Raw genomic sequence first — 27,656 nt, forward strand, 5'->3', positions numbered from 1 at the left:
GGTGCAGGGTGCGTGCATAGAATGGAATGGCCCTGGGTTTGATCACCAGCACTGCAGAAAAAGCAAAAAAAAAAGAGGACATTATGTCTCTGGATCCAGAAACCTCTGGATTCTCTCAGCTGAGAGTAGAGTCCCACTTTTTTTTTTTTTTTTTTTTTAAGAGAGAGAGAGAGAGGGCTGGGGATGTGGCTCAAGCGGTAGCGCGCTTGCCTGGCATGCGTGCAGCCCGGGTTCGATCCTCAGCACCACGTACAAACAAAGATGTTGTGTCTGCCAATAACTGAAAAATGAATATTAAAAACTTCTCTCTCTCTCTCCCTCTCTTTAAAAAAAAAAAAAAAAAAGATGAAAAAAAAAATAAGAGAGAGAGAGAGAGAAAGAGAGAGAGAATTTTTAATATTTATTCTTTAGTTTTCGGCAGACACAACATCCTTTGGTTTTTTTTTTTTTTTTTGTATGTGGTGCTGAGGATCGAACCTGGCCGTACGCATGCCAGGCCAGCGCACCACTGCTTGAGCCACATCCCCAGCCCCAGATTCCCAAATATTTAACAGTCACAGCTGGATGAGAAATCCATCCCTCCCTCTGCCCCTCTCCCTTCCTCCCCTCTTTCTCTGACTTTAAAAACTGGGACTAATTATTGTGTCCTTGGAGAAGAGAGCAGCTCTGTGCTTCCTGTGCCCTCTTCGCCTTTAGTTTGTCCTCACTCACCCTCAGGTCTAAGGGCTGAACAGAAGTACACAGAATATGTGGATAGGGAGTGTCTTTCAAACTAATAAAGCCAGGCTGGACCTGAACCAAGAACAGCCTGCACTAGTGAACAAAATCTATCAATCCAAGACCTGGCTCACCTAATCATCTGACTCATGTTGGAGACAGGATGGGCCACAAATGGTAAAAAACCTGTGTGATGAAGATCAGTCCAGACCTAAGGAAGGAAAAGAAAAGTTAAGTGCATTTATCTTCAGGTATATGCCAAGTGTGACACTGCTTGACTGTCAGGAAGACTTGGCATCTCACCTTTGCTGGATTCCGGGCAGCCAAAACTGTCAAGCAATTGACACAAGAAGCAATGACATCCACAGGGGGAGAGATCACTGTTGTCAACCTGGTTAGAGAATGGAGCACTGCACTCAGAAAGATGAATAACACAATTGATTCTATCACACATTATTTTCCGGTTCTCTCCCGGAATCCCTCCTGTCAGTGGGGCTATAGAAATAGAAAAGCCCCCAGCTGGAGAAAGACTTCCGCCAGGCTTTCTAATAGGGGAACATGCGTGAACTTTAATCCAGATGGTGTGTGGTTGGGCTCCTGGACCCCAAGAAAATAATCACATGAGCTCAGCCAGGCAGCTCAACGCTTGCCATGAAGGACCCACCGTTGCAGCAGCATGTAGACACGGGACGTGATGGGCAGGAGCCAGTCTGCTATAGACAGGTCTGTGCTGATGACCTTGTGGACCAGATCAATGATGGGTTTCACTCTCTGGCAATGCTGAATCACATCTGAGGGGAAAGACAGACTGTAACCTCACAGAAAACAACTTCATAATATCACTTATTGGTCTCTGATACCCAGAAAAACAAATCAGACATTCCCAACCTTGATAGCTCTGAATTTTATCTTGAAATTCCAAATTCTCTGAGCATGACCACTTTTCCCTCCCCATAGAGATGTCTCCAAAAGATGACCATACCTGCAGTTGAAACAACATGAAGCAGCATTTCAATCTCACAGGTAAAAAGGGTCCAGCTGCTGTAGGAGTATTCCCAACGCACCAGGTAAGCCCTATCATCCAGCATTACTTGGCCCACAGTGCCTTGAGGTATGCGAAGGTTGGTCTGACCACCTAAGAAGGAAGAAGAGTGATCTGCCTAATATCTGAAGACAAGGAAGAGGAGTCAACTCCTGTACCACACACCAACATTTAAACACAGAATTTAGACTCTCTTTAGTACCAAACATTCCTACATCTTTTTCCTTTAAAGAATAATTAAAAACTCTCTTCTCATTGGAAAAGTGATTCTTCCTATGTGTCTGAAAACCAGCTGCATGCAAAGTGGTTTCCACCTCAACAACTACAGAAGTAAGCTGTGGCAACCAGTGCCTGGATCCTAGCACATTACTGGTGACACAAGTTAGAGCAGAAGCTGTGCCCTCTTTGCACTATACTCCTTGAGCACCTGGGATATATGTTCAAGAGTAATGATTGCTCACTCTTACACATTCACTACAAACAAGAAACAATTGTTGCCAGGCATGGTGGCACACACCTATTATCCCAGTGACCCAGGAGGCCGAGGCAAGAGGATTGCAAGTTCAAGCCCAACCTCAGCAACTTAGCAGCAAGACCCTGTCTCAAGAAATAAAAAGGGCTAGGGAAATAGTTCAGTGGTAAAGCACCTCTGGGTTCAATATCCAGGCAAGAAAGGAAGGAAAAAGGAAAACAAACAAATAAACAAAAAAATTGTGAACAACCTTTTCAAAATCATGGTAAAACACACCTAAGATCAAATTAAGTTCAGCGGCATTCAGTACAGCCACACTGTGGTACAGCCATCTCCCCACACACCCGCCAATCTTATGCTGTACATCTTGCACTATTGAAGCTACACCAGTTCACCAATGATTCCCCATTCTTTTCATCTCCTGGCCACTGACAACCAACACTGCACTTTGTTTCGCAATGTGATAACTCTGAGTATCTCATGAGTAGAATCAGACAGCATTTGTCCTTTGTGACTGGCTTATTTTACTTAGCAAAATGTCTTCAAAGTGCATCCATGTTGTAGTATACAGCAGAATTTCTCTTTTTGGGGTAGGGGGACAGAGCTAGGGTTCAAACCCAAGGCATCAAACATGCTAGGTGGGTACTCTACTACTGAACTATACCACCATGAAGAATTTATTTTTTAAGAATGAATAATGTTCCTTTGTATGTATATCCCACATTTTGTTTACTCATTTCATCTAATAGTAGGCATCTACTAAAAAAAATTATATATATATATATATATATATATATATATATATATATATATATATATATCCTTTTACCCAATCAATCATCCCATTTGGAGGATTCTACTAAAAATAAACACAAGCTGAAGCTCAGTGGCAAAGTGCTTGCCTAGCAAATGTGAGGCACTAGGTCCTCAGCACCACATTAAAAAAATTTTTAACAAAATAAAGGCATGCTGTCCATCTACAACTACAAAAATTAAAAGAAAAAAATAACAAGGGACTGGGGTTGTGGTTCAGAGGTAGAGCACTTGCCTACCATGCATGAGGCATGGGGTTTTATCCTTAGCACCACATAAAAATAACAAAGATATTGTGTCCACCTATAAATAAAAAATAAATATTAAAAAAGAAAATACCAATATACAAGGATGTATGTGTGCATCCAATGCAATATTATTTATAGTGGCAAAACGCTGACACAGTCTAAATGTCCTGATCATAAGGAGAAAAATAAAAAGTTATGAAACATCAAGGATAAGTATATGGTTACTAAGAAGAATGAGTAAGGTGATGGGGGGCAGCTCAGTGGTAAAACATGTGCTTAGTATGTGCAAGGCCCTGGTTCAATCCCCAGAATAATAATAATGATGTAGTAATAATAATGAGTCAAGAGTCGTATAAGGGAAAATCAAGCCAGGTACAGTAGCTCACACCTGCAACTTCAGCAGCTTGGGAGATTGAGGCAGGAGGATCACAAGTTCAAGGCCAGCCTCAGCAACTTAGTGAAACCTTGTCTCAGAATAAAAAACAAAAAAAGTAGGGGGATGTAGTTCAGTGTTTAAGCACCCCTGGGTTAAATCCCCAGTACTGGGGGAAGATGGGGGAAGAAAACCAACTTGCAGAATGAGTTTGTTAAAAGAACGAATATTTGAAAGAATATACATAATATTCTTTTTTTTAAATATTTTTTTTAAAGAGAGAGAAATTTTTTAATATTTATTTTTTAGTTTCTGGCAGACACAACATCTTTGTTTGTATGTGGTGCTGAGGATCGAACCCGGGCCGCATGCATGCCAGGCGAGCACGCTACCACTTGAGCCACATCCGCAGCCCCATAAAATTCTTTTTTTAAAAAAAAATATTTATTTATTTATTTATTTTTAGTTTTTGGCGGACACAACATCTTTGTTTGTATGTGGTGCTGAGGATCGAACCCGGGCCGCACGCATGCCAGGCGAGCATGCTACCACTTGAGCCACATCCCCAGCCCCCCCCATAAAATTCTTAACATTGAGTGTCTGACAGAGATGGGATGGAAATGAGATTGACTTTTAAAATAGACCTGCATTGTTTACCTTTCTACAATGAGCATGCAAAATTAAAAAAAAAAACAATTTAATGATGTAAAACAGATAACAGAAACTGGGCTGGGGATGCAGCTCAGTAGTAGAGTGCTTGCCTAGCATGCATGAGGCCCTCAGTCTATCCCCAATATCACACACACACAAAAAGAGAGAAAGAGAAACTAATTATTTATCCATGAATCATCAAACACAGTGAGATGACAAGGAGCTGTTCTATAATCCCTCACACAAAAGGATTAACCCAGCAGCAAGGTGGTCTAAGGAGAGCTGCTGTGAAAAAGGCTGCGGCATTGAGGATCTCCTTACCCAGAGGATATAGGAGTTTGGGCGTCTGCCTTCTCCAAAGAGTTCCATCTTCATGAGAGATTACATCATGGGGCTTGTGCTTGTAGAGTTCATTGTAGAAAGACATCTTATCTAGGAAACTATACACCTGGCAACATGCAGAAAGAAACTCAATCACACATTTACCTACAGAACATTCATGGGGGTCCCAAGTCTGCTCTATTAACCAGACTGTGTAAACTGCTCCTCAAACTCCTTCCCAGTCCACCACTGTAGATCATCTTGGAATCGCCTTCTGCTCTCCTACCTAATCTCCACTCAAGTTTTCCCCTCTCTCCACAGAGACAGTTGTCTCTCCTGAACAGCATCTCAGGTTCTATTTAGGGAGCTAACTGAACAACTTACCTTTTTGGCAGTGGACTTTCCTGATACCAGGGCTCGGAGTAATTGCAGGAGTGGGGAAAGGAGATGGGGGAACATTCCACATACACTGTCCAGAATGATCCCAAGACCAGAAGTTGGTTCCTACAGCGGAAGGGGAGAAGTCACTATTCTTCAGAACTGCCTGATAATCCTCAGAAAGTCTAGAAGCAATCCTTCCCTAATAATCTAAGACTTTCATGTCCCCACTGAGAAAGGACAACATTCAGTTGGGATTTGATTTAACTGGCATCTGAAAAGCTCTTAAGTCTATCCAGTGATCTCTTCTTCCTGGTCACCCTTTCTATGAGAAGGTAACTTGTTCCTTAGTACAATGTTTCCACTGACATGAAAACTACCCTAAAACACGTCAGCAGCTAGCCACTACACACAAGCAAAGATGCTCTATCTACATACTGGTTCACACCAGCTTCTACCAGGGATATTGCTGGCATCTGTACAGCAACTCAGGAGAAAGAGGTTAATACACACAGGCAGATCAGTCTGGCTTTGGTACAGGTTTGAAAACAGACGTTTGAAGTCACTGTCAATGCTAACACCAGTGCTGGTGAAAAACCATTCTTTCCAAATGCTCAAACCAATCACAACACTGATGACTTGGTAAGATCTATTTACAACCCTCTAAGTATTTTCAAAAGGAATCATCAGGAGGCTGAGGCAGCAGAATTGCAAGTTCAAAGTCAGCCTCAGCAACCTAGTGAGGCCCCTGGCAACTGAGCAAGATCTTATCTCAAAATAAAAAGGGCTGGGGATGTGACTCAGTAGTGAGGCACCTCTGGGTTCAATCCATGTAACAGTAAATAGCATCTCAGGAGAAAGAGAATAACATACACAGAAAAAAAAAAGAAGAGTTGCAGGACCCTAAGCCAAAAGTGAAGTATGGAGACATATGCCCGAAGTTCCAGTGACTCAGGAGCCTGAGGCAGGAGGATTACAAGTTCAAAGCCAGCTGGGGCAACTTAGTAAAAACCGGTCTCAAAGGATAAATTTGGTAGAGAAGCTCTGGTTACATCCCCAGTGTACACACATACACATGGAGAAAAGTTTTAGGAATCCTGGTTGTTGAAAGACTGTCAATATGAAAAAAGACTTGGTGATAACACATTGGTTGATGATTTGGGCTACAGACTCAAGTCAGATAGAACTGGGTCCTTGCTGTCTCTTTCTGGCCGTGTAACGTTGGTGGAATCCCTTCATATCCCTAGGCATCACATTTCATCATACACAATGTGGCATCAATAACAGTATCTACCTCACAGTATTTTGACAATTAAGTGAGAAAATACATACAAAAGCCAAATATAAAGCCTCTCACAAAATGTCTGATAAATCCTTTTGGTCCAGAGTAATGTCAGAGTATGATTCCCTCCAACATACTTACTGTTCCCCAGAAGAGTTCTGGAAGAGAAGGGTCCGCCAGGACTTCACACGCTGTGTCAATTACATCCTGTTGGGGGAGGGAAGAAATTGTTCCTTTTCCCTGGTTGAAGTTGTGTCTTTTTTTTTTTTTTTCCTTACTGTATTCTGTTCACATAAAAACACCAATAAACATCTCCATATATGTTACAAAAAATTCTGGGTTTAAAGAATAAGATCACACTTTGTCCAGGGTGCATATTGTGTATGCTGTATACACATTTACTTCTCTGAATTTCACATGCTCGTTTGTAAAATGGGGAAAAAAATAGCTTATGTTACTATTTTGAGTGTAAGGAATAAAAGCAAGTTGGCTACAAATTCAAAACTAGTATATAAGTAAGGTATTACTACTAGACTCACCTTTACTTTGCTCCTAACAGGCAGGGCAAGGACAATGTCTTGCCAGGCGTGGTGTCACACGCGCCTAAGATCCCAGCGGCTCAGGGGGTTGAGGCAAGAGGATCGTGAGGTCAACTTAGAGCCTCAGCAACTTAGAGAGGCTCTCCCTACACAACTTAGTGAGATCCTGATTCAAATAAAATATAAAAGGGACTGGGGATGTGGCTCAGTGGTTAAGTGCTCATGGGTTCAATCCCCAGTACCAAAAAAAAAAAAAAAAAACCAAACCAAACCAAACCAAAACAACAACAACAAAACAATATCTTTTTAATATTTTTATCCTTAACACCTAGTACAGAGTTAGACACACACTGGGCATCTAATAAATGCTTACAGAGTCTTTTTTTTTTTTTTTAAACCAAGCACCACGACTCCTACAACATGCTATATCTATTCTCCAAGCATAGAATAGGACCAGACCCTTCCATTGTGATTAGAATTTTCCTGAAGTGTGCATAGCTTGTTCTATGCTCCAGAGCTTGGGGAATTGATTCTTTGAATTAGTACCAATCTCATTTTTATCCAATAATAAGACATTTCCATCAGTTCACAAAACAAGTGACTAATCATTGAAAATGAATACAATGATTTAGTTTTAAGGATACTCATCAAATATCATTTCCCACTAAAAAGAACCAGAACAACTTGGAAAGCAGGTTCTAGGTCTGAAACAAGAATCCTACACAATAATCCTGTAATATCTTGTCATACCTTAAGCAATAGAGCTATCAAAACAGAAAAGGGTAGTGTCAAATGAATTCAGAAGACAATTGGAAAGTCCTTACTAACCAAAGATAGGGCAATCTCAGCCTAAGAATAATAACTGCACAGATTAAAACACAGCTAGCAGGGCGGCAGTTGTAGCTCAGTGGTACAGCACTTGCCTAGCATGCATGAAACACTGAGTTCAATCCTCAGCACCACATAAAAATAAATAAATAAAATAAAGATATTATGAAAAAGAAAAACACAGTACGTTTATATCTATGAGCTCAGGCTGGAGGTAGAGTGCTTGCCTTGCATGCACAAGGCCCTGGGTTCAATCCCCAGCACCACATTAAAAAAAAAAAAATAATTAATATTTTGGGCTGGGGTTGTGGCTCAGCAATAGAACACTCGCCTAGCAAGTTCAAAGCCCTGGGTTCAATCCTCAGCACCACATAAAAATAAATAAAAGATAAAGGTATTGTGTCCAACTACAAGTAAAAAATATTTTTTTAAAATAAATAAATAGGGCTGGGGTTGTGACTCAGTGATAGAGCGCTTGCCTAGCAATTGTGAGGCCCTGGGTTCGATCCTCAGTACCACATATAAATAAATAAAATAAATGTATTAAAAATATTTTAAAAAATAAAATAATAAATAAATAGAATAAATCTATGAGCTCATACTGATATTAAAAAAAAAAAAAACCCACTAGATACCTTGAGAGGGTGCTAGAGAAAACAGGTAAATACAAGAAAAGAAGCAGGTATGTATAGAATTCTATAACAGAGTACCAAATAGTTAATGTATAGAAATGTTGCAACTGATAAACAAAGGAAAGACAGAATTAAAGTGCCATTTTGCAATTTTCACTTCTAATAGACAATGAACATCAATAGGTACTTACATCACACAAAAAGACAACCAATACTAACTTCTGATGGAAGTACAAAACATCATCTAGGAAGCAGTCTTGCTTTAAAAAAAAGTCAAACCTAAATGATCTTAGCGGAAATACAAAGGATGAAAGAATATATTAAACTGCATCACAGGGATGCAATCAGCAAAATCCAGAAAATGAGGTAGTCACCAGGAACAATGTCAGAATCAACAACAAAACTGTCAGCAGCACTAAAAAGAAAGTGAATTAAATGTGGATGTGTAACCGATGTGATTCTGAAATCTTTGTAATGTTTTGAATAACCAATAAAAAAAAAAAAAAAAAAAAAAAGAAAGTGAATTTACAGATAACAATGGACAACATCCTAATTTTATATGATGGGAAGGTTCTAGGTATGCTGTGCTTTCAAATACGAAAGCCACTAACCAGACATGACCATTAACACACTTGAAATGAGGCCAATGATGCTGAGGACCTGAGTTTTCAATTTCAATCATTTAAATTTAAATAGCCATGTGACTTGTGGCCACCAACCTATTACAATATTTGAACCTTATCCCAACCCAAACTTACGTAAAATTTATGACATATATAAGACAATTGGAAACTTGAACCTGGACTTCATTTTTGAAGATACTGAGTGCTTTTTTTTTTTTTTTTTGGTGTGATAACAGTTGAAAAGTTAAGTTTTACTGAAATATTCATAAATGATATGAAATACTACATCTGGAAGTTGCTTCAAAAGAATTTGGGAAGGAGTAGAAATGAAATAAAATTAGCTCTGAGTAGATAAATATTGGAAGCTGGTGATGGGATTACAAAGGTTAATTATACAACTTTTTCTACTTTGGTACAAGTTGAAATTTAGTATTTCTTAAAAATGTTGAATTTTTATTAAAATGAAGAAAACTTATTAACAACTGTAAGCTGGGCAAGGTGGTGCACACCTGTAATCCCAACAACTCTGGAGACTGAGGCAGGAAGATTGCAAGTTTGAGGCCAGTCTCAGCAACTTAGTGAAATCCTATCTCAAAATGAAAAATAAAAAGGTCTGGGGGTAGAGCGCTTTATGACAGTTGCTTTGTGGCAGCAGAGGAGGAAGATGGCGGCCACCTTAGTTGTTGCTCGAGGAGAGGGTCCCGCACCCGTCTGGGGGCGGGAGGCTGTCGCCCCAGACTGGGAAAACCAGGAAGTCTCCACAGGGACCACTATCATGGCTGTGCAATTTGACGGGGGTGTGGTTCTGGGGGCGGACTCCAAAACAACCACTGGGTCCTATATCTCCGATCTAGTGACTGACAAGCTGACTCCTATTCATGACCATATTTTCTGCTGCCGTTCAGACTCTGCAGCTGACACCCAGGCTGTAGCAGATGCTGTCACTTATCAGCTTGGATTCCACAGCATTGAAATGAATGAGCCTCCATTGGTGCACACAGCAGACTCTTTAAGAAGATGTGTTACCAATACCGGGAGGATCTGATGGCGGGAATTATCATTGCTGGCTGGGATCCTCAAGAAGGAGGACAGGTATACTCAGTTCCCATGGGAGGAATGACGGTAAGGCAGTCCTTTGCCATTGGAGGCTCTGAGAGTTCATTTATCTATGGCTATGTTGATGCTACCCACCATGAAGGCATGACTAAGGAGGAGTGTCTGCAGTTCACTGCCAATGCTCTTGCTTTGGCTATGGAACGGGATGGCTCCAGTGGAGGGGTGATCCGTCTGGCAGCCATTGAAGAATTGGGGGTAGAGCAGCAGGTACTTTTGGGAGACCAGATACCCAAATTTACCATTGCTACTTTACTACCTCCCTGAGTCTGGGATTCTAAGATGTAATAATATTCACCCCATACCGAAAAGAATTTAATAAACAGTTTGTCAAAGAGAAAAAAAAAGGTCTGGAGGTGTGGTTCAGTAGATAAGCACCTCTGGGTTCAATCCCTAGTACCAAACAAACAAAAAAACAACCACAGATGTCTGGGATAGATGAATTTTAAAAATGCAGTTACAAAATAGTATACAGTTGGCCCTCTCTATCTACAGTTACACAACTGCAGATTCAACCAACCACAGATCAAAACTATTTGAGGAAAAAAAAAAAAAATGCATCTATACTGAATATTTACAGACTTTTTCCTCTTGTCATTATTCCCTAAATAAGACTGCATAATAACTATTTACATACTGTTTACATTGTATTATAAGTAATCTAGAGATGACTTTATTTCTTCATATATATATTTTTTAAATTTTAGTTATAAATGGACCTTTATTTTATTTATATGCGGTACTGAGACTCAAACCCAGGGCCTCACACATGCTAGGCAAGTGCTCTATCACTGAGCCACAACCCCAGCCCCTAGAGATCACTTTAAATTAAAGTATTCTAGAGGATGTCCATCAGTGGATTTTAATATCCTCAGGGGTTACGAGATACCAAAACATGACTGTGTACATTATGATTTTATTTCTAAAAAAAATTATTATATTTTTATGTACATACAGGTAGAAAACAGCAGAGAACACATCAAAATGTCCATAGAAGTTAATCTGTGTGATAGGATTACATTTTTCTTTTTATCAGCATTTTCTATTTTTTCTACAATTAACATACATCATTCATATAATAAATAATGAATACAGCCGGGCACAGTGGTGCATGCTATAATCTCATTAACTATGAAGGCTGAAGCAGGAGGATCACAAGTTTAAAGGCAGCCTCAGAAACTTAGCAAGGCACTAAGCAACTTAGATCCTGTCTCAAAATAAAAACTAAAAAGGGCTGGGGACCTGGCTCAGTGGTTAAGCACCCTTGGTTCAATCCCCTCTACCAAAAAATTAAATAAATAAAAGGAAAAAATTATAAATGAATATAAACAGCAATGAACAAATTAACATGTGAAAAACACAATATAAGATCTAAAGAGGGAGCTGTAGAAATCTGATTGCTAAGCTGAGTAGGACAGAGCCTCAGGAAAGACAGACACTGACCTGCTGATTTCCCAGCGTGTGCAGCTCCAACGAGGTCAGAACGAAAGAAAGGAGGCCATAGACACACATGCAGGCAGTACTTGTGGTACACTGGAATGGCAAAGGAGTTGGTGATTAGTTTACAGCTCCTTCCAGACTCAGCATAATTCCCTTGTGTTAATATAGTACTTGTAAACAAATGGGAAGGGAATCTGAAACTTTCACAATTTTCCTCATTTAGTTATAAAATCAGGACGACTAAGGGAGAAACAAAAAAGTAGGAACACGAACATCACAACAGCCAATAATAAATCAAAACAATCATTTTCAAAGTGATCAAAGTTTGTATGGGAAAGGGGTACTTCGAATAAAGTTACTTTGGATTAGGCAGAGAGAGCAGTGAAGGGAGAGGAGGGGCATGGGGTTAGGAAGGATATTAGAATAAATTCAACATTATTACCCCATGTGCATAGAAGACTACACAACTGGTGTGATTCTACATCATGTACAACCAGAAAAATGAGAAGTTATATTCCATTTATGTATGTGTCAAAGTGCATTCTACTGTCATGTATAACTAATTAGAACAAAAAAAAAAAAAAAAGTTTGTATGGGGGGAAAAGAAAACCCAATCCAGGGCTGGGGATGTGGCTCAAGCGGTAGCGTGCTCGCCTCGCATGCGTGTGGCCCGGTTCGATCCTCAGCACTGCATACAAACAAAGATGTTGTGTCCACCGAAAACTAAAAAATAAATATTAAAATTCTCTCTCTTAAAAAAAAAAAAAAGAAAGAAAACCCAATCCAGCCTACAGAAGGACTACTGTCTCTATGTCTCTATGAGCTGATACAAATGACACTTGGCCTGAACTGCCATCATTAATCAGCCAGTGCCAGCCAGCAGGACCTTTTGGCTGAAGTCTGTGGTTTCCTTTTTATAAACTGTTTTACAGCAGTTTCAGGTTCACATCATACAGTGCCATTTTATTGTCTTATGAATCCTCCATACCCGGCCTATTCATCCCCCCTCTACCAATTAACCACTATTCTTTCTACTGTCTCAAAGAGTTTTGAATTCTCCAGGATGTCTTATCCTTAGAATCACACACCATGTAGCCTTTTCAAATTGCTTCTTTTACTTAGTAATATGCATTCAAGGTTCCTCCCATTCTTCACATAGTTTGATAGCTCATTTCTTTAAGCACTGAATAATACTCATTGTCTGAATGTGCCAGTTTACTTATACCTACTGAAGGACATTTTTGCTGCCTTCAAATTCTGGCAATTATGAATAAAGTTATAAACATCGGTGCACAGTTTTTTTGTGTGTGGACATTCATTAGTCTCCAACTCAGACTCTACATACCAAGGAGTGTAAATGCCGAACCTAAAAGTTTCATTTTATTCGTTCATTTTATTTTTTGTGGTACTAGGAATCCAACCATGGGTGTCATATGCTAGGCAAACGTAATGACCGCTGAGCTATCTTTATTTTAGTACATCAATATTAAATTATGTGAGCCATATCACTCAAAATAATCCCCAACACAAGGCTCAAGAGAATTCCCATTCATCCTGGTCCAGCTGAATGAGTAAGTTCCCCAGAAAGAAATACCCAGTCAAAAACGGCCCAACCCTGTTTTCTAACACACTTTATTGGCAAAGAGTCAGATAATGAGTTCAAACTATCCACCACCTACTGGCTACTATCATTTTGGGCAAATTATACCTCCCTCAATCTCAATTTCCTAATGCATAAAATAAGACAATATAATCCTAAACAAAGTGATAATCAGGATTAAATTAGGATTAAATTAGAAAGTGCTGAGCAGGGTCTGCTTTATAAAGGTTAGTTACACTTTCACTCTTATCCACTTCACTATTAGGATTCTCACTGTTCTCATAGCTCTGCCCAGCTTTTTGCCCCTGACGCTCAACCAACAACCTGGACTCACATCATTTCCCCCAACGGCAAGTGACCGCAGTAGTCGAGTCAAGTACTGAAATACATTCAGCTGGATAGCTGTGCCACCTATCTTCCGGACCACACTGCTTGTTTCTTCTGGGTTCAGGGTGTGACGGAGGAGAGCCCAGGCCAAAAGCACCGGGGCATGATGTAGAATGTCCCCAAAGGTCAACATCAAGTGGTCCATATCCTAATGAAGGGAGAAAACATATCTGTATCTCTGAAGAAAAAGAGTTAAGTTCAATAAGCATTTAATTCATCCAAAGAGGTCTCACTTTCCCATTCTGATATTTCACTGTTCTTAAATCCCAGCCAACTCACTAACAAGCACCTCAGTTACTTTTCCCTTTAGAAGTTTTTTCCTATTGATTTTAAGAAGTCTTAATTTAAAACTAAAACACACGCTCATATGAAAACTATAAATTTCATTACCTTGATTCTCCTTCCTAATTTTGTTTTCCTGGTGCTGAAGATTGAACCCAAGGCTTTATACATTATAGGGAAATGCTCTACCAATAAGCTACATCCCTAGCTCTTTCTTTTTTATTTTGGCACAGCATCTCACTAATTTGCTGAGACTGACCTCAAACTTGCAATCCTCCTGCCTTGGGCTCCCAAATCACAGAGATTACAGATATGCACCACCACACCCGGCTCATTTTCTACCTTTCTAACTACCTCATCTCAATGTTCACCCCTTTTCCTTTTTCACAAATCCCCAAAATACAGACTATCCCCAAGGTTTTGTCTTCAGGCATCTTTTTTTCTTATACCATCTCCATGAATGACTCTAATTGCCCTCACAAATTCAATTGTCACCTCCATAAGGATGACCCCAAAACAAAACAAAACAAAACAAAAACCCAGATTTCTTCCAAATCTAATTAACTATTTAATAAATTCACATTACTGAAAATTTTATGCAGCAGGATAGTTCAGTGTTTAAGAACACACTACTAACTATAAACCATCTGATAGGGAAAAAAAAGTAGCTCTTCCAAGCTCACCTGACAAATAAGCCCATCCTGAGCAAATTGGTGCAATTCTCTCCTATCATCCAAAGCACACTTATGCAGGGACTCAATATCCATGCCTTCCACCAGAATAAGGGCACTGAAATAGCTGGAAAGAAAAATGGTACTAGTCTCATGTGCTGCTTTGAAGCTCACAACAGACCAGGTGAAATGCAAGATACTTCCCTATCAAAGTCATTACTAAGTTACTTAAAGTTCTTTTCCCACAGTGTCTTCTAAATCTAGAATGTGTTTTATACTTCTAATACATTTCAATATGACCAGCCACACTTCAAGTATCTGACAGTCATATGCATCTGTGTCCACCATATTGGGCAGCACATATCTAGTATTAAAGGTTTCTATAGTCACCACATATACCTGACCCCGGTAAGCCATCTTATTTCTCAAGCATTCATCTTTGCTCACAGAGGGAATAATCCTCAAAATGTGGCTATGTCCCTGGCCATTAGTGGGAAAAAAAATGAGAAATTCAAAGTCAACAGATATGGCCTCAAAGAGCTGAGAACACCTAAGTCATATCAGTCTTCTTAGCATTTTGATGTCTACCCTGTAACAGTTGCTCAACAACTATTGTTTGTTGAATGAATGAACTCCTTAAAAGACAGAAATAAAAGAACCTTATACTTTCAAGAATATGCCCCCTTAAAGTCCCGTCTTCAGCTCCTATATGAAAAGAACAAGTCAGTAGGCCCATCTATTTCTACACCAGTTAAAGGAAAAGTCCACTTTTCCCCTCACTTATTTACAGAATCTCTACAGTATCAGTGCTCTAAACATTATTCATCTCCTATGATATTTAATTCACTCAGACTTACCCAATCCGATCTACAAATGGATCCATGGTCTCATCCACTAAGTGCCGATTAGTCTGCCTACTACCAAATCCTTGCTCTTTAAACATTTTGGTCAATACTAGTAGGTCACTAGGTGCCATCTCAAAATATGCGTAGTAAAGGAAAATAATTTCTAGCAGCATGGACTGCTCCCGAAGGCACTGAACAAACCAGCGTGACACCTGGCGCTCAGTCTGCACAACCAAGAAAGAAAAAATGGGAAAATGAAATTAAAGATCTCTTTAAAATTTAAAAAATTGTATTACATGTGATATGCACATTATATTGGGGGTGAGGATACATAGCTCAGTTGGTAGAGTGCTTGCCTCATCTGCACAAGGCCCTGGGTTCAATCCCCAGCACCACAAAAATAAAGAAAAAAAGAAAGAAAGAATATATGCACATTATAGAAATTCAAAAAGTATAAGTGGGGGAAAAAAGGTGTTCCTCTCCCTACAATTTTTTTAAAATATTTTTTTTAGTTGTCAATGGACCTTTTTTTAATTTATTCATTTATTTATATGTGGTGTTGAGGATTAAACCCAGTGCCTCACATATGCTAGGCAAGTGCTCTACCACTGAGCCACAACCCCAGCCCCTTCCCTATTATTTCTATTGCCTAGTTATCCAAACCCCTCTCCACAAGCAGCCAGTGTTGAGACTCGTATTTCCTTTCAGCAGTATGTTACATATATCCATTTACTCATTCTCTAATCTATCTTTAATCCAAATTTTGTTTTGTGTGTATATATAATATCCCCCACTCCCCTAGTACTGGGGACTAAACCCAAGGGCATTTTACCACTGAGCTGCGTCAACAGCCTTTTTATTTTAAGACAGGGCCTTACTAAGTAAGTTACAGAGACTGGTATTCAACTTGGGATCCTCCTGCCTCAGTCCCCCCCAAGTTGCTGGGATTACAGATAAGCGCCACTACCCTTAGCTCAACCAAATAACATTGCACAAACTATCTATCAGGCACCTTTCTTTTTTCATTTAACAATATATCTTTTTTTTTCTTTTTTAAAGCTATTTATTTAGTTGTAGATGAACACACAGTATCTTTATTTATATGTGTTACCGAGGATCAAACCCAGTGGCCCATACATGCGAGGCAGGCACTCCACCACTGAGCTACAGCCCCAGCCCCTTAACAATATATCTTCAGATTATTTCCTGGGCTAGGGTTGTGGCTCAGTGGCAGAGCACTCGGCTAGCACTTGTGAGGCACTAGATTCAATCCTCATCACCACACAAAAATAAATAAAATAAAAGTATGGGTCCATCTGCAACCGAAAAAAAGCTAAAACAACAAAAAAAAAGATTATTTCCTGTTTTTCACTCCTTTTTTTTTTTTAATATATATATACACTTTGTTTATTTGTTTATTTTTATGTGGTGCTGGGGACCAAACCCAGGGTCTCACGCATGCAAGGCAAGCACTCTACCACTGAGCTACAACCCCAGTCTGTTTCACTCCTTTTTAAAGCTTTATATATAGAAATCAATTTTATTGATATGCCATAGTCTATTCAATAGTCCCCTTATTTTTACTGCTGCATAGTATTCCACTAAAAATGTCATAATTTATTTTACCCAGATCACCTGGAAGGGCATTCAGTTAATAGGAATTTTTGGCTAATAAAACCATGCTGTATGACAACAGAACTCAGCAAACACAGCAGATCTGAACCATATTGAGCCAGTTGATATTCGTAGACCATCACACTCAACTACTGCCAGATAAACACTCCTTCAGGTGTCCCTCCCTGCTACACTTACCAAGAAAGATCATATGGTGGGCCATAAATTATAGGACAATAAATCTGAAAAGATTACAATGATACAGAATGTGTTCACTGATAATAACAGAATCAAATGAAAAACTGTTAACAAGATATCTAAGAAATGGGGCTGGTGATGTGGCTCAAGCGGTCAAGCGGTAGCGCGCTCGCCTGGCATGCGTGCGGCCCGGGTTCGATCCTCAGCACCACATACAAAACAAAGATGTTGTGTCTGCCGACAACTAAAAAAAATATATTAAAATTCTCTCTCTCTCCCTCCCCGCCCTCTTAAAAAAAAAAAAAAGATATCTAAGAAAAACATTAAATATTTGAAATTGAATAACATACTTCATTTACAGCTTAAATTTTTCTTTTAATCATGGATCCATTCAGATTTTCATATAACAAAACGTTTGAAGAAAGAAATGCTAATTTTTCTCCAGATCGAGTAGTTTCAACATTATTTATTAAATAATCCAATGTTTTCCCACTGATTTGAAATCCCACTTTAATATAATTAAATTTCCTACCTGTATCCGTGTCTACATCTAGGATTTCTATTATGTTTTATTCAACAGCCTATTCATTCATTTTCCAATTCCATATTTTAAAAATTGTTACACTTTTTATTATCTGGTAAGATTAATCTTCCTTCATTATTTCCCTTTTTCAAAATTTTCTCAGTTATTCTTACTTTTTTTTTAATTGTTGATAGATCGATATTTATTTATTTATTTGTGGTGCCGGTGGCTTTTTTTTTAATAATATTACTTTTATTTTTTTATTATTATCATCATTTTCTTCTTCTTCTTTTTTTTTTGGTTACCAGGGATTGAACTCGAGAGCACTTGACCACTGAGCCACATCCCCAGCCCTATTTTATATTTTTATTAGAGACAGGGTCTCACTGAGTTGCTTAGTTCCTCACTAAATTGCTGAGGGCTTTGAACTCATGATCCTCCTGTCTCCAGGATTATAGGCGCCCACCTTATTATCATTATTTTCTTTGGTACAGGGGACTGAACCCAGGGACTTGTACATACCAGACAAGTGCTCTACCACAGAGGTACAGCTCTAGTCCCTGGCTATACTTTCCTATGCCCATTTCCCTCCCTCCCCTTCATTCCCCTTTGTCTAATCCAAAGATCTTCTACTCCCCCTTATTATAAATTAGATCCACACCAGAGAGAACATTCGGCCTTTATTTTTTTATGTGTGTGTTTGGTGCTGGGGATTGAACCCAGGGCCTTGTGCCTGCAAGGCAAGCACTCTACCAATTGAGCTATATATCCCCATCCCTCAGCCTTTGGTTTTTTGGGACTGGCTTATTTCACTTAACCTGATAGTCTCTAGTTCAATCCTTTTACTGGAAAATGCCATAATTTCATTCATCTTTATGACTAAATAATACTCCATTGTGTATACAGACCCCATTTTCTTTATCCATTCATCTGTTGAAGGGCACCTAGGTTGATTCCACAGCTTAGCTATTGTGAATTGAGCTGCTACATTATGCTGATTTTAAGTATTTTGGATATATGCCAAGGAGTGGGATAATTCCATAAGCTACACTCCACGCATATATGATATGGTGGTTCCATAATATGAGTTTTCTAATTAGTTTTCCCAGTACCAGTACCAGAAAAAAGGCAGAACACACACTTACTGGTATTTTTTTTCTGGGACTACATTAAAGTGATAGGTTAACATATGTATGATGAACTAGATTTTTTATAGTATTGAATCTTTATAATCAAGAAAATGGTCTTTCCATTTGGTTATGTTTCCTTTTAACACCCTTTATAGCATTTTAAAGTCCTCTTCATTTTGATTTTGGACTGCTTATTTCTGGGAATTTTATGCTTTTATTATTATTTTATGCTTTTGCTTGCAAACTTTCTGGGGAGACAGAAATGTTAAGTGGGCCGTTTTCTCCCATTAAACATTTTAAATAGTTAATGTCTGTTTTTGTTGATGGGTTTTAATAAAAATGTTTTCTCTTCAAAACAAAAGTGCAGGATGTAGTGGTGGATGCCTGTAATCCTAGTGGTTTGGGAGACTGAGGCAGAAAGATCACAGTTTGAAGGCCAGCCTCAGTAACTTCAGTGAGGCTCTAAGCAACTCAGCAGGACCCTGTCTCTAAAAAGGGCGGATGGGGCCTCAGGATGTGGCTCCGTGATTAAGCACCCCAGGATTCAATTCCTAGTAGCAAAAAACAAAACAAAGAAAGGCCAACCTACAATCTATAAATGCATGCTGCTTTAGAATTTACAATAAAAACAGTCAAACTAACTGATAGAAAATGACAAATAAAAAGACAAAATTGTGGGTTTATAGTATCATTAACCACTAACAGCATATTTTCATTGAGAACAGAAAATAAAGAAAGTCCAAGGAAAAGGTCCAGAATTAAGTACTATTTAAAATTAAAGTCATTAACTTTCTGAAAGTAATCCATACATGTGTCAGTTTATACATTAGCAAATAATTCAGCCTGGGGCTCCATAAGCAAGGACACACCACTCCCCACAGGTTACAGGAGAGCACAAGCACACATACCATGAGGTTCCCATGCGTCTCCCAAGTTGGTGCTTCAGTTTTATATAGCTCTTCAAATTGCTGCCTATATTTTAAAACTAGTTCCTTCTCCAATTTATCAACACAGTCTGCATATTCAACCTTAAAAAAGAAAAAGAGAATAATCCATACCTAAAAAAAGATAAATATTCAAATAAATACAAATAATATATTTAAAAGGTTTGAATGATATAGGGTGGAAAGAACCAAGAGGATTCAATAGGCTTACCCTGTAGGGGTGTCTTTCATCTTGGAAATAAGTGAGAAGGTGTAAGACACAACGAAGAATATAGGTTCTTTCTTCATAGTAATAATCTGCAATCTGGAAAGAACCCAAAGATTCAAAATTAGTTATTCACATTTGGAAAGAGGATATTCAATTTTGTAATTACTGATAATGAGATCACATAAAGACATGGATGGAAAAGATGAACTTACATAAGCAGTCACAAAAAATGTAAACATGTTGAACTAAGCCCCCCAAATGCAAAAGGTCTTTGTAAACTAGGTAAGCCATGGAAGGTGATACAAGAAATTATTAAAACAAGCTTTCCAAAAAATTTTCAAGCATGATTTCTCAGAGCATTCAAGTAATATACAATGCTATTGGCTGACCAAACACATTAAAACAAATATAAAAATACCGCTCACTGATAAATGTTCTAACTGCTTATAACTAATATACTTAAGTCTTACTAAATATTAAATGAGAAACTGCTTTAGAAGTCACAAATTCCATTTTTAAAACTAAATCCTAAATGAGATGGGGTTCCAGGAGGGGAAGTGGGAAATAAAGAAACACAAGTTAGGGCTGGGGATACAGCTCAGTTGGTAGAGTGCTTGCCTCACATGCACAAGGCCCTGGGTTCAATCCCCAGCACCACACACACACATATACACACACACATACACACTCAAGTTAATGCTGTTGAATTAGAGAAATGATAACCAAGAACCAGTTCCCAACACTGGTAGCTGAACAATTGACCTCCTTCAGGAAAACCCCTCAGCTGGGCCAGGCGATAAAAACCCTCCTGTTTCACAAATGAGCTAATAAGCATCTGCACTAAAACCTCAAACTCTCCTAGCAGATGAGTCAAAACCCAGCAATGCTCAGGAAGACAAAGTCAAAACTGCCACCCAACTGTACCTTAAAAAAATTGAAATGGTAGCCAGGTGAGGTGGCACACATCTGTAATCTCAGAAGGATCACAAGTTCAAGACGAGCCTAAAAGCAACTTAGCAAGACTGTCTCAAGATAAATATTTAAAAGGGCTGCATGTGTCGCTTAGTAGTAGAGCACCTGTGGGTTCAATCCCCAGTACCCAAAAAAGGAGAAAAAAATAATAAAAAGGAAATGTTAACTACTACTGACCTTCAGGATTAAGGCCTGGCTCTGCCTCTCATCTTGCAAGACCATCTGAGGAAAAACAGCAGTCAAGAAGTCACCTCACAGGCAATACTCAATTGAGAAAGAAAAAGTCTCACATTTCAAGATTATAAGTGCCCATTTGTTTTTATAAGCATTTCTTACCTTATTTTTATTAAAATGTATCCAAAACCTGTGCTCAAATCCTTCCCTGCCTCTCCTCTGGCCTCAGTTTCCTCATCTGTAAAATGAGTAGCTGGGCAAGGAGGAAGCTCTTTCAATTCTATGATTAGCATGGCATGCTCTGACCTCTCTACCCTCCATATGAGAACTGATCTCAGTTGTTTTTTAAGCCTTGGGAAGCCTTTCTTGAGAATGGCTATATCTGACAACCCGCCTCTATTGAAAGAACTGGTGCCCAAACCCTAAATTATCTAAAACCACCAAGGAAAAGACAGCTGATAGAGCTGGGCAGACCACAGACCTTGAGCAAGTCCCGAGTACCCCTGTAATCCTCCTGAAGGTAACATTGGAGCAACTGCACGCTCTGTTCTTCATCAAGACTCTGAAATGTAGAGCTCTTAAGTTAGGAACAATCACCTCAGCTCAGAACCACACACAGCATGCAAAGCACTAAAGATTTTTCCTCTAGCCAGGCATGGTGGCTCACAACTATGTAATCCCAGCGGCTTGGGAGGCTGAGGCAGGAAGATCACAAGTTCAAAGCCAGCCTCAGCAACTTAACAAGACCCTAAATCAAAATAAAAAATAAAAAAAGTACTGGGGATGTAGCTCAGTAGTCCAGTACAAAAAAAAATTTTTTTTTCCCATACAACATAACAATTTTAACCCAACTAGAAGGGGCCACTCACTGACACACAATTTGCATGACAATACCACATTCCAGAAACAAGTGCTTTTTTACCAAGCACATTAATATAGCAGTAGGCATAATATGGGCTCTAAAAATTGAACGAGAACACCTAAGTACTGAAACACAAATGTAGTCAATTTAAAACATGTATGCTGCCAGGCATGGTGGCCCACACCTGTAATCCCAGCAACTCAGGAGGCTGAGGCAGGAGGATCACAAGCTCAAGGCTAGCCTCAGCAACTTGATGAGACCCTGTCTCAAAATAAAAAATAAAAAGGTCTGGAGACATGGCTCAGTGGTTAAGTGCCCCTGATCAATCCCTAGTACCAAATAAATGAATAAACACATGTATGCTGAAGAAAACTCTATGATATGTAGTAAACAGGATGGGCAACTTCGCTATGTGACTTTGGTGAGAAGAGTTGTAACTTGGGTATTTCTAAAACACAACATATTCAATTAATTCCTAAAATTGAAATAAATTAAATTTGTACTAACAATAAAACCACATATGTCCACATCACAAGCAATAACCGAGTCAGTGCTACTTTTTACTCACCAAAAACTTGCTGATCCTTAAGCCCAGTTCCTTCAGTGGTGAAGCTACATCTTTATTAGCTTTCACTTTTTCCGCTGAACTTGGACTATGAAAAGAATAGAACATTTCCTCATTCTCAATAACCCTTTAGGGGTTTAAAATAAAATTTCTTAGATATTTTTACTACAGGCTTTTTTCCTGCCATTTAGGTCTCTATAAATACACACACACGTTCTCCACTATAGACTTTAAGACACAAAACTCGTTATACCTCAGTAATAAAAAATAAGTTATGTCTGTTTAAATTATAAGGATATTACCTATAAATCTGCTAGGTTAAATTCTTTCTCATCCATAGAAATACCCTAAAAGATAAATACTACTACCCCATTTTACAAATGGAATTATCAACACTTAGAAAGAGGAAATAACTTACCAAAAATCCACAGCTAATAAAAATTTGAGATGAAATGTAAAACAAGGTCTGTTAGTGTACACACATGTATTATCAAAATCTGTGGTGTACGCCTGGAATCCCAGCAACTCAGGAGGCTGAGACAAGAGGATCACAAGTTCAAAGAGCCTCAGCAAAAATAAGGAGCAAAGCAACTCAGAGAGATCCTGTCTCTAAATAAAATACAAAACAGAGCTGGGGAATGTGGCTCAGTGGTAGAGTGTCCCTGTGTTCAATCCCCAGTACTATAAAAAAAGAAAGAGTCTTTCCACTGAGAAGGCCTAGAAGTTGTGACACCCCAGTAAGAGCAAACACAGTCAGAACCCAGATCTTGGTTTCTAATACCATTCTTCCATAAAAGGAACCAGGACTCCTTGGAGAATTATTGATTCTAGAGCTGAGGCAGGAAAAATATGAGACTGAAGCATTTTTTAGGGCTCTAAAGTAAGGAAGTATTCAAAAAACAAAAAAAACAGACATCAATTTGAAAGAACTCCCAAAGTCTAACAAAGGAACAAAGTATTAACAAAAATAGAGGGGGCTGGGGGAATATGCCTAGCATTCACAAGGCCCTGAGTTCAATCCCAAGTACCACCCCCAAAACCATAAAAAATGGTACAAAATACATATACATGAGTTCTTATTGATATAAATGAGTGATTAAATAGGTGAAGGAGTAGGGGCAAAATCTTCCTTAAAGGAGACTTCAAAATAGCACACACAGATGCTGCCTCAAGAGGTGAGTTTTAATTCCACCACCCCATATGAACAGTGTACTGTTCTAGTAACCCATTTCCAAAAAAAAAAAAAAAAAAGAGTAGGGAAAGTGAACAAAGTAACTACAGAGGAAAACCCCACAAATAACTGTGTGAATCAGGTAAACATTACTAGTAATTTTTTTTATTAATACTCATTTTTTAGTTGTAGTTGGACATAATACCTTCATTTTTTTATTTTTATGTGGAGCTGAGGATTGAACCCAACCCCACAACCCCAGACCCCACTACTACTAATTTTGAGGAACACGCCCTCTGATACAAGAATGGTATTTCAGCTGGGCACAGTGGCACATGCCTATAATCCCAAGCAGCATAGAAGGCTGAGGCAGGAGGATCACAAGTTCAAAACCAGCCTCAGAAACTTAGCAAGGCCCTAAGCAACTCAGTGAGACCCTGTCTCTAGTAAAAATATTTTTATAAAGGACTGCAGGGGCTGGGGTTGTGGCTCAGCAGTAGAAAGCTCACCTAGCACGTGCGAGGACCTCGGTTGGATCCTCAGCACCACATTTAAAAAATAAATTAATAAAATAAAGGTATTGTGTCCAATTATGATAACAACAACAAAAAAAAAGGGCTGGGGATGTGGCTCAATGGTTAAGCTCCCCTGGGTTCGATCCCCAAGACCAAAAAAAGAGGTACTTCACCTCTGTAAATTCTTGTATATTCTTCCCAAAACTCACACCCAAAGTCTAATGAGAAAAATATTAGACAAATCCAAATTAAGAGCATGAAAATTAAGAAAAAACTGAGATGTTGTCACAGCTAAGTGGACATTTAGGAGACATAACTAACTGTAATATAGTACTCCTGGATTGGATTCTGTAAGAGAGGGAATTAAAGAAAAAACTGATTAAATTCCAAAAGTCTAGAGTTTAGTTTTAGTTTTTTTAAAAAAATAAAAATCTACGGGACTTCAAATTCCACATTACTGCAAAGGGCATTTTTCTCTTTAGAAAATAAAAGTAGAAAACAGTGATAGAGGGGCCGGGGTTGTAGCTCAGTGGTAGAGTGCTTGTCTAGCATGCATGAGGCACTGGGTTCAATCCTCAGCACCGCATAAACATTAACAAATAAAATAAAGTCATGCTGTCCATCTACAACTACATTTAAAAAAAAAAAAAAAAGAAAAGAAAACAGTGATAGAGCATGTAAGCAGTAGATGCAAGGCACTGGGTTCGATCCTCAGCACCGCATAAACATTAACAAATAAAATAAAGGCATGCTGTCCATCTACAACTACATTTTTTCTTTTTTTTTTTAAAGAAAACAGTGATAGAGCATGTAAGTAGTAGATGCAAGGCACTGGGTATGAACCAAAGCATATTAAAAACAACAACAACAACAAAAAAAAAAAAGAACGAAAAGCTATAATGTCCTTTCTATGACCTGAAACACAATGTTGTTGGATTTTTTTAAAAAAGATTCTCACATTTCATAGAAAATCCACAACATAAAGGTTAGTGTGGGGCTGTGGCTCAGTGGTAGAACACTTGCCTAGCATGTGTGAGGCACTGAGTTTGATTCTCAGCACCGCATATAAATAAATGAATAAAATTAAGGTCCATCAACAACTGAAAAATATATTAAAAAAAATAATAAAGGTTAGTATACGGGTAAACAAAAGTTCTGAAAGACACAACATGGAATAATAATTAAAAACACAGACACTGGAGTAAACCGCCAGGTTTGAATCCTGGTACCACCACTTACTAGCTGTGTGACCTTGGGTAAATTACTTAACCTCTTTGTGCCTCACTTTCCCCACCTGTAAAATGGAAACAATGATAATAAGAGTATCTAAGGGTGATAAAGTATTGATTGTATTTTTTTTAAAGTTCATATGTTTTAGATATTTAATGAAGTATTTACAGGTAAAACAGTATCTAGGAAGTATTTCAAAATAATTAAGGAGGAAGAATTCATTGCTAAACAACAACAAAAAGTTCATCATTAACCTGAGAGAAAAAAGATGATAAAGACAATAAATTCAAGGGGCTGTGGCTCAGTGGTAGCTCACTTGCCTGGCATGTGTGAGGCACTGGGTTCAGTTCTCAGCACCGCATATAAATAAATAAAATAAAATAAAGGTCTATCAACAACTAAAAAAAAAAAAAAAAATTATGTAATAAATTCAACAGATGTTCAGCAGTAGAAGGTGCCGAATTGCAAGCGACTACTAAAACACTTCGGGTCACTCCAGGGGAACTGGGCTGCGTGAAATAACCACAAAAGAGATAGAAATACCTTTTTCTTTGGGGGTGCTATGATGGCTCCTCTGACCTTAAGGGTCCGCAGAAAGAGGGGGGGGAGGGAGGGAGAGGGAGAGAGCACACATGCTGACTCTTTTATTGAGAAGAAGCCATTCAAATGAGGCAAGGGGTCAGGTTTCAAGGGGCTGAGTCAGCTGTCAGCAGATTGACTGACATCTGGGAAGGCCACACACAAGGGCAGAATAAGACAAGGGGACACACAAAAGGTGTTTCCATGGAACATTCTATCCCAAACATGGCAAGGGGTAATATTACAAAGGAACAGGTGAACGTAGCTCCACCCATGGGGATGTAGGAAGGCACACCCATACACAAAGACACATTTGCTTGACCCTAAAGATAAGGTTACCTAGGCAAACAGATCACAAGGTGACCGACAATGCCACACCAATCAGAAGGGGAGACAAATGCTGGTCACATACTATGTCGGCCTCCCACAAGAAGGGAAATGAGGATGACAGGACTCTGATGTACAACAGGGGAAGACGTACAATAGGAATTATGATAAATGAATCTCTATTGCTTCTTTGTGGGGGTTGCTGGAGATCAAACCCAGGGCCTTAAAGATGCTAAGCAAGGGGCTGCGGTTGTGGCTCAGTGGTAGAGCACTTGCCTAGCATGTGTGAGACACTGGATTCAATTCTCAGCACCATAAAAATAAATAAAGATCCATTGACAACTAAAATATATTTTAAAAGATTCTCACATTTCACAGAAAATCCACAACATAAAGGATGGCTAAGCAAGCCCTCTACCGCTGAGTTTCATCTCCAGCCCTCCATTCTTGTCTAACATATTTTATTATTATTGTTAAAAATAGAAAACTAGCCAGGAGCAGTGGTGCACACCTGTAATCCCAGCAGCTCCAGAGTCTGAGGCAGGAGGATGGTGAGTTCAAGACTGAGCAACTTGTCAAGTCCCTATCTCTAAATAAAATATAAAAAAGGGCTGGGGGGCTGGGGATGTGGCTCAAGCGATAGCACACTCGCCTGGCATGTGTGCGGCGCCAGGTTCTATCCTCAGCACCACATACAAATAAAGATGTTGAGGGCTGGGGATGTGGCTCAATGGGCTGGGGATGTGGCTCAAGCGGTAGCGCACTCGCCTGGCATACATGCAGCCTGGGTTCAATCCTCAGCACCACATACAAAGATGTTGTGTCCGCCGAAAACTAAAAAAATAAAATAAATATTAAAATTCTCTCTCTCTCTCTCTCTCTCAAAAGATGTTGAGTCTGCCAAAAGCTGAAAAATAAATATTTTTTTAAAAAATCTCTCTCTCTTAAAAAAAGGGGGGGCTGGGGATGTGGCTCAATGGTTTAAGCACTTCTGAATTCGATCTCAGTATCAAAAAAAAAAAAAAGAGTAAACTATCTCATCCAGGTGTGGTGGTGCAGGTCTGCAATCACAACTACTTGAGATGCTCAAGGAGGAAGATCACAAGCTCAAGACCAGCCTAGGTAACTTTGCAAGACCCTGTCTTAAGACTAAAATTAAAAAGGGCTGGGGATGGATGCAGTCTGGTGGTAGAGTACATGCCTAGCGTACGTCACACCCTGTTCAATCCCCAGTACCACAAAACATATTATTTCAAAGGATCATTATAAGGATTAATTAATGATAAAACAAATACTTAAAAAAAACAACTGGTTATGCTAAGCAAAATAGGTCAATACCAAAGAGCCAAAGGCTTGACTGTTTTTTCTGCTATGTGGATGCTAATTC

At 39.0% G+C, this 27,656-nt stretch overlaps 1 protein-coding gene and 1 pseudogene across 4 annotated transcripts in view; one reads left to right on the plus strand and one right to left on the minus strand.

The window, feature by feature from the left end:
• Positions 1-27,656, minus strand: part of Nup188 (nucleoporin 188) — a 55,775-nt gene that overhangs the window by 17,864 nt on the left and 10,255 nt on the right. For all 4 annotated transcript variants that reach the window (XM_076845315.2, XM_076845314.2, XM_076845313.2 and 1 more), the window contains 16 exons: positions 22,451-22,535; positions 21,502-21,582; positions 21,024-21,068; positions 19,878-19,970; positions 19,631-19,750; positions 15,270-15,481; positions 14,425-14,539; positions 13,407-13,607; positions 11,476-11,565; positions 6,439-6,504; positions 5,022-5,141; positions 4,638-4,764; positions 1,700-1,852; positions 1,382-1,508; positions 1,021-1,108; positions 852-928 (listed from right to left, as the gene is read on the minus strand). In XM_076845315.2, coding sequence (XP_076701430.2) covers positions 852-928; positions 1,021-1,108; positions 1,382-1,508; positions 1,700-1,852; positions 4,638-4,764; positions 5,022-5,141; positions 6,439-6,504; positions 11,476-11,565; positions 13,407-13,607; positions 14,425-14,539; positions 15,270-15,481; positions 19,631-19,750; positions 19,878-19,970; positions 21,024-21,068; positions 21,502-21,582; positions 22,451-22,535 — 1,800 coding nt within the window. The remainder of the gene's footprint in view (positions 1-851; positions 929-1,020; positions 1,109-1,381; positions 1,509-1,699; positions 1,853-4,637; positions 4,765-5,021; positions 5,142-6,438; positions 6,505-11,475; positions 11,566-13,406; positions 13,608-14,424; positions 14,540-15,269; positions 15,482-19,630; positions 19,751-19,877; positions 19,971-21,023; positions 21,069-21,501; positions 21,583-22,450; positions 22,536-27,656) is intronic.
• LOC143390678 (proteasome subunit beta type-6 pseudogene) lies at positions 9,584-10,299 on the plus strand (annotated as a pseudogene).

The sequence above is a fragment of the Callospermophilus lateralis genome, chromosome 2 (assembly GCF_048772815.1).
Source record: "Callospermophilus lateralis isolate mCalLat2 chromosome 2, mCalLat2.hap1, whole genome shotgun sequence".
In the NCBI taxonomy this organism is placed as follows: Eukaryota; Metazoa; Chordata; class Mammalia; order Rodentia; family Sciuridae; genus Callospermophilus; species Callospermophilus lateralis.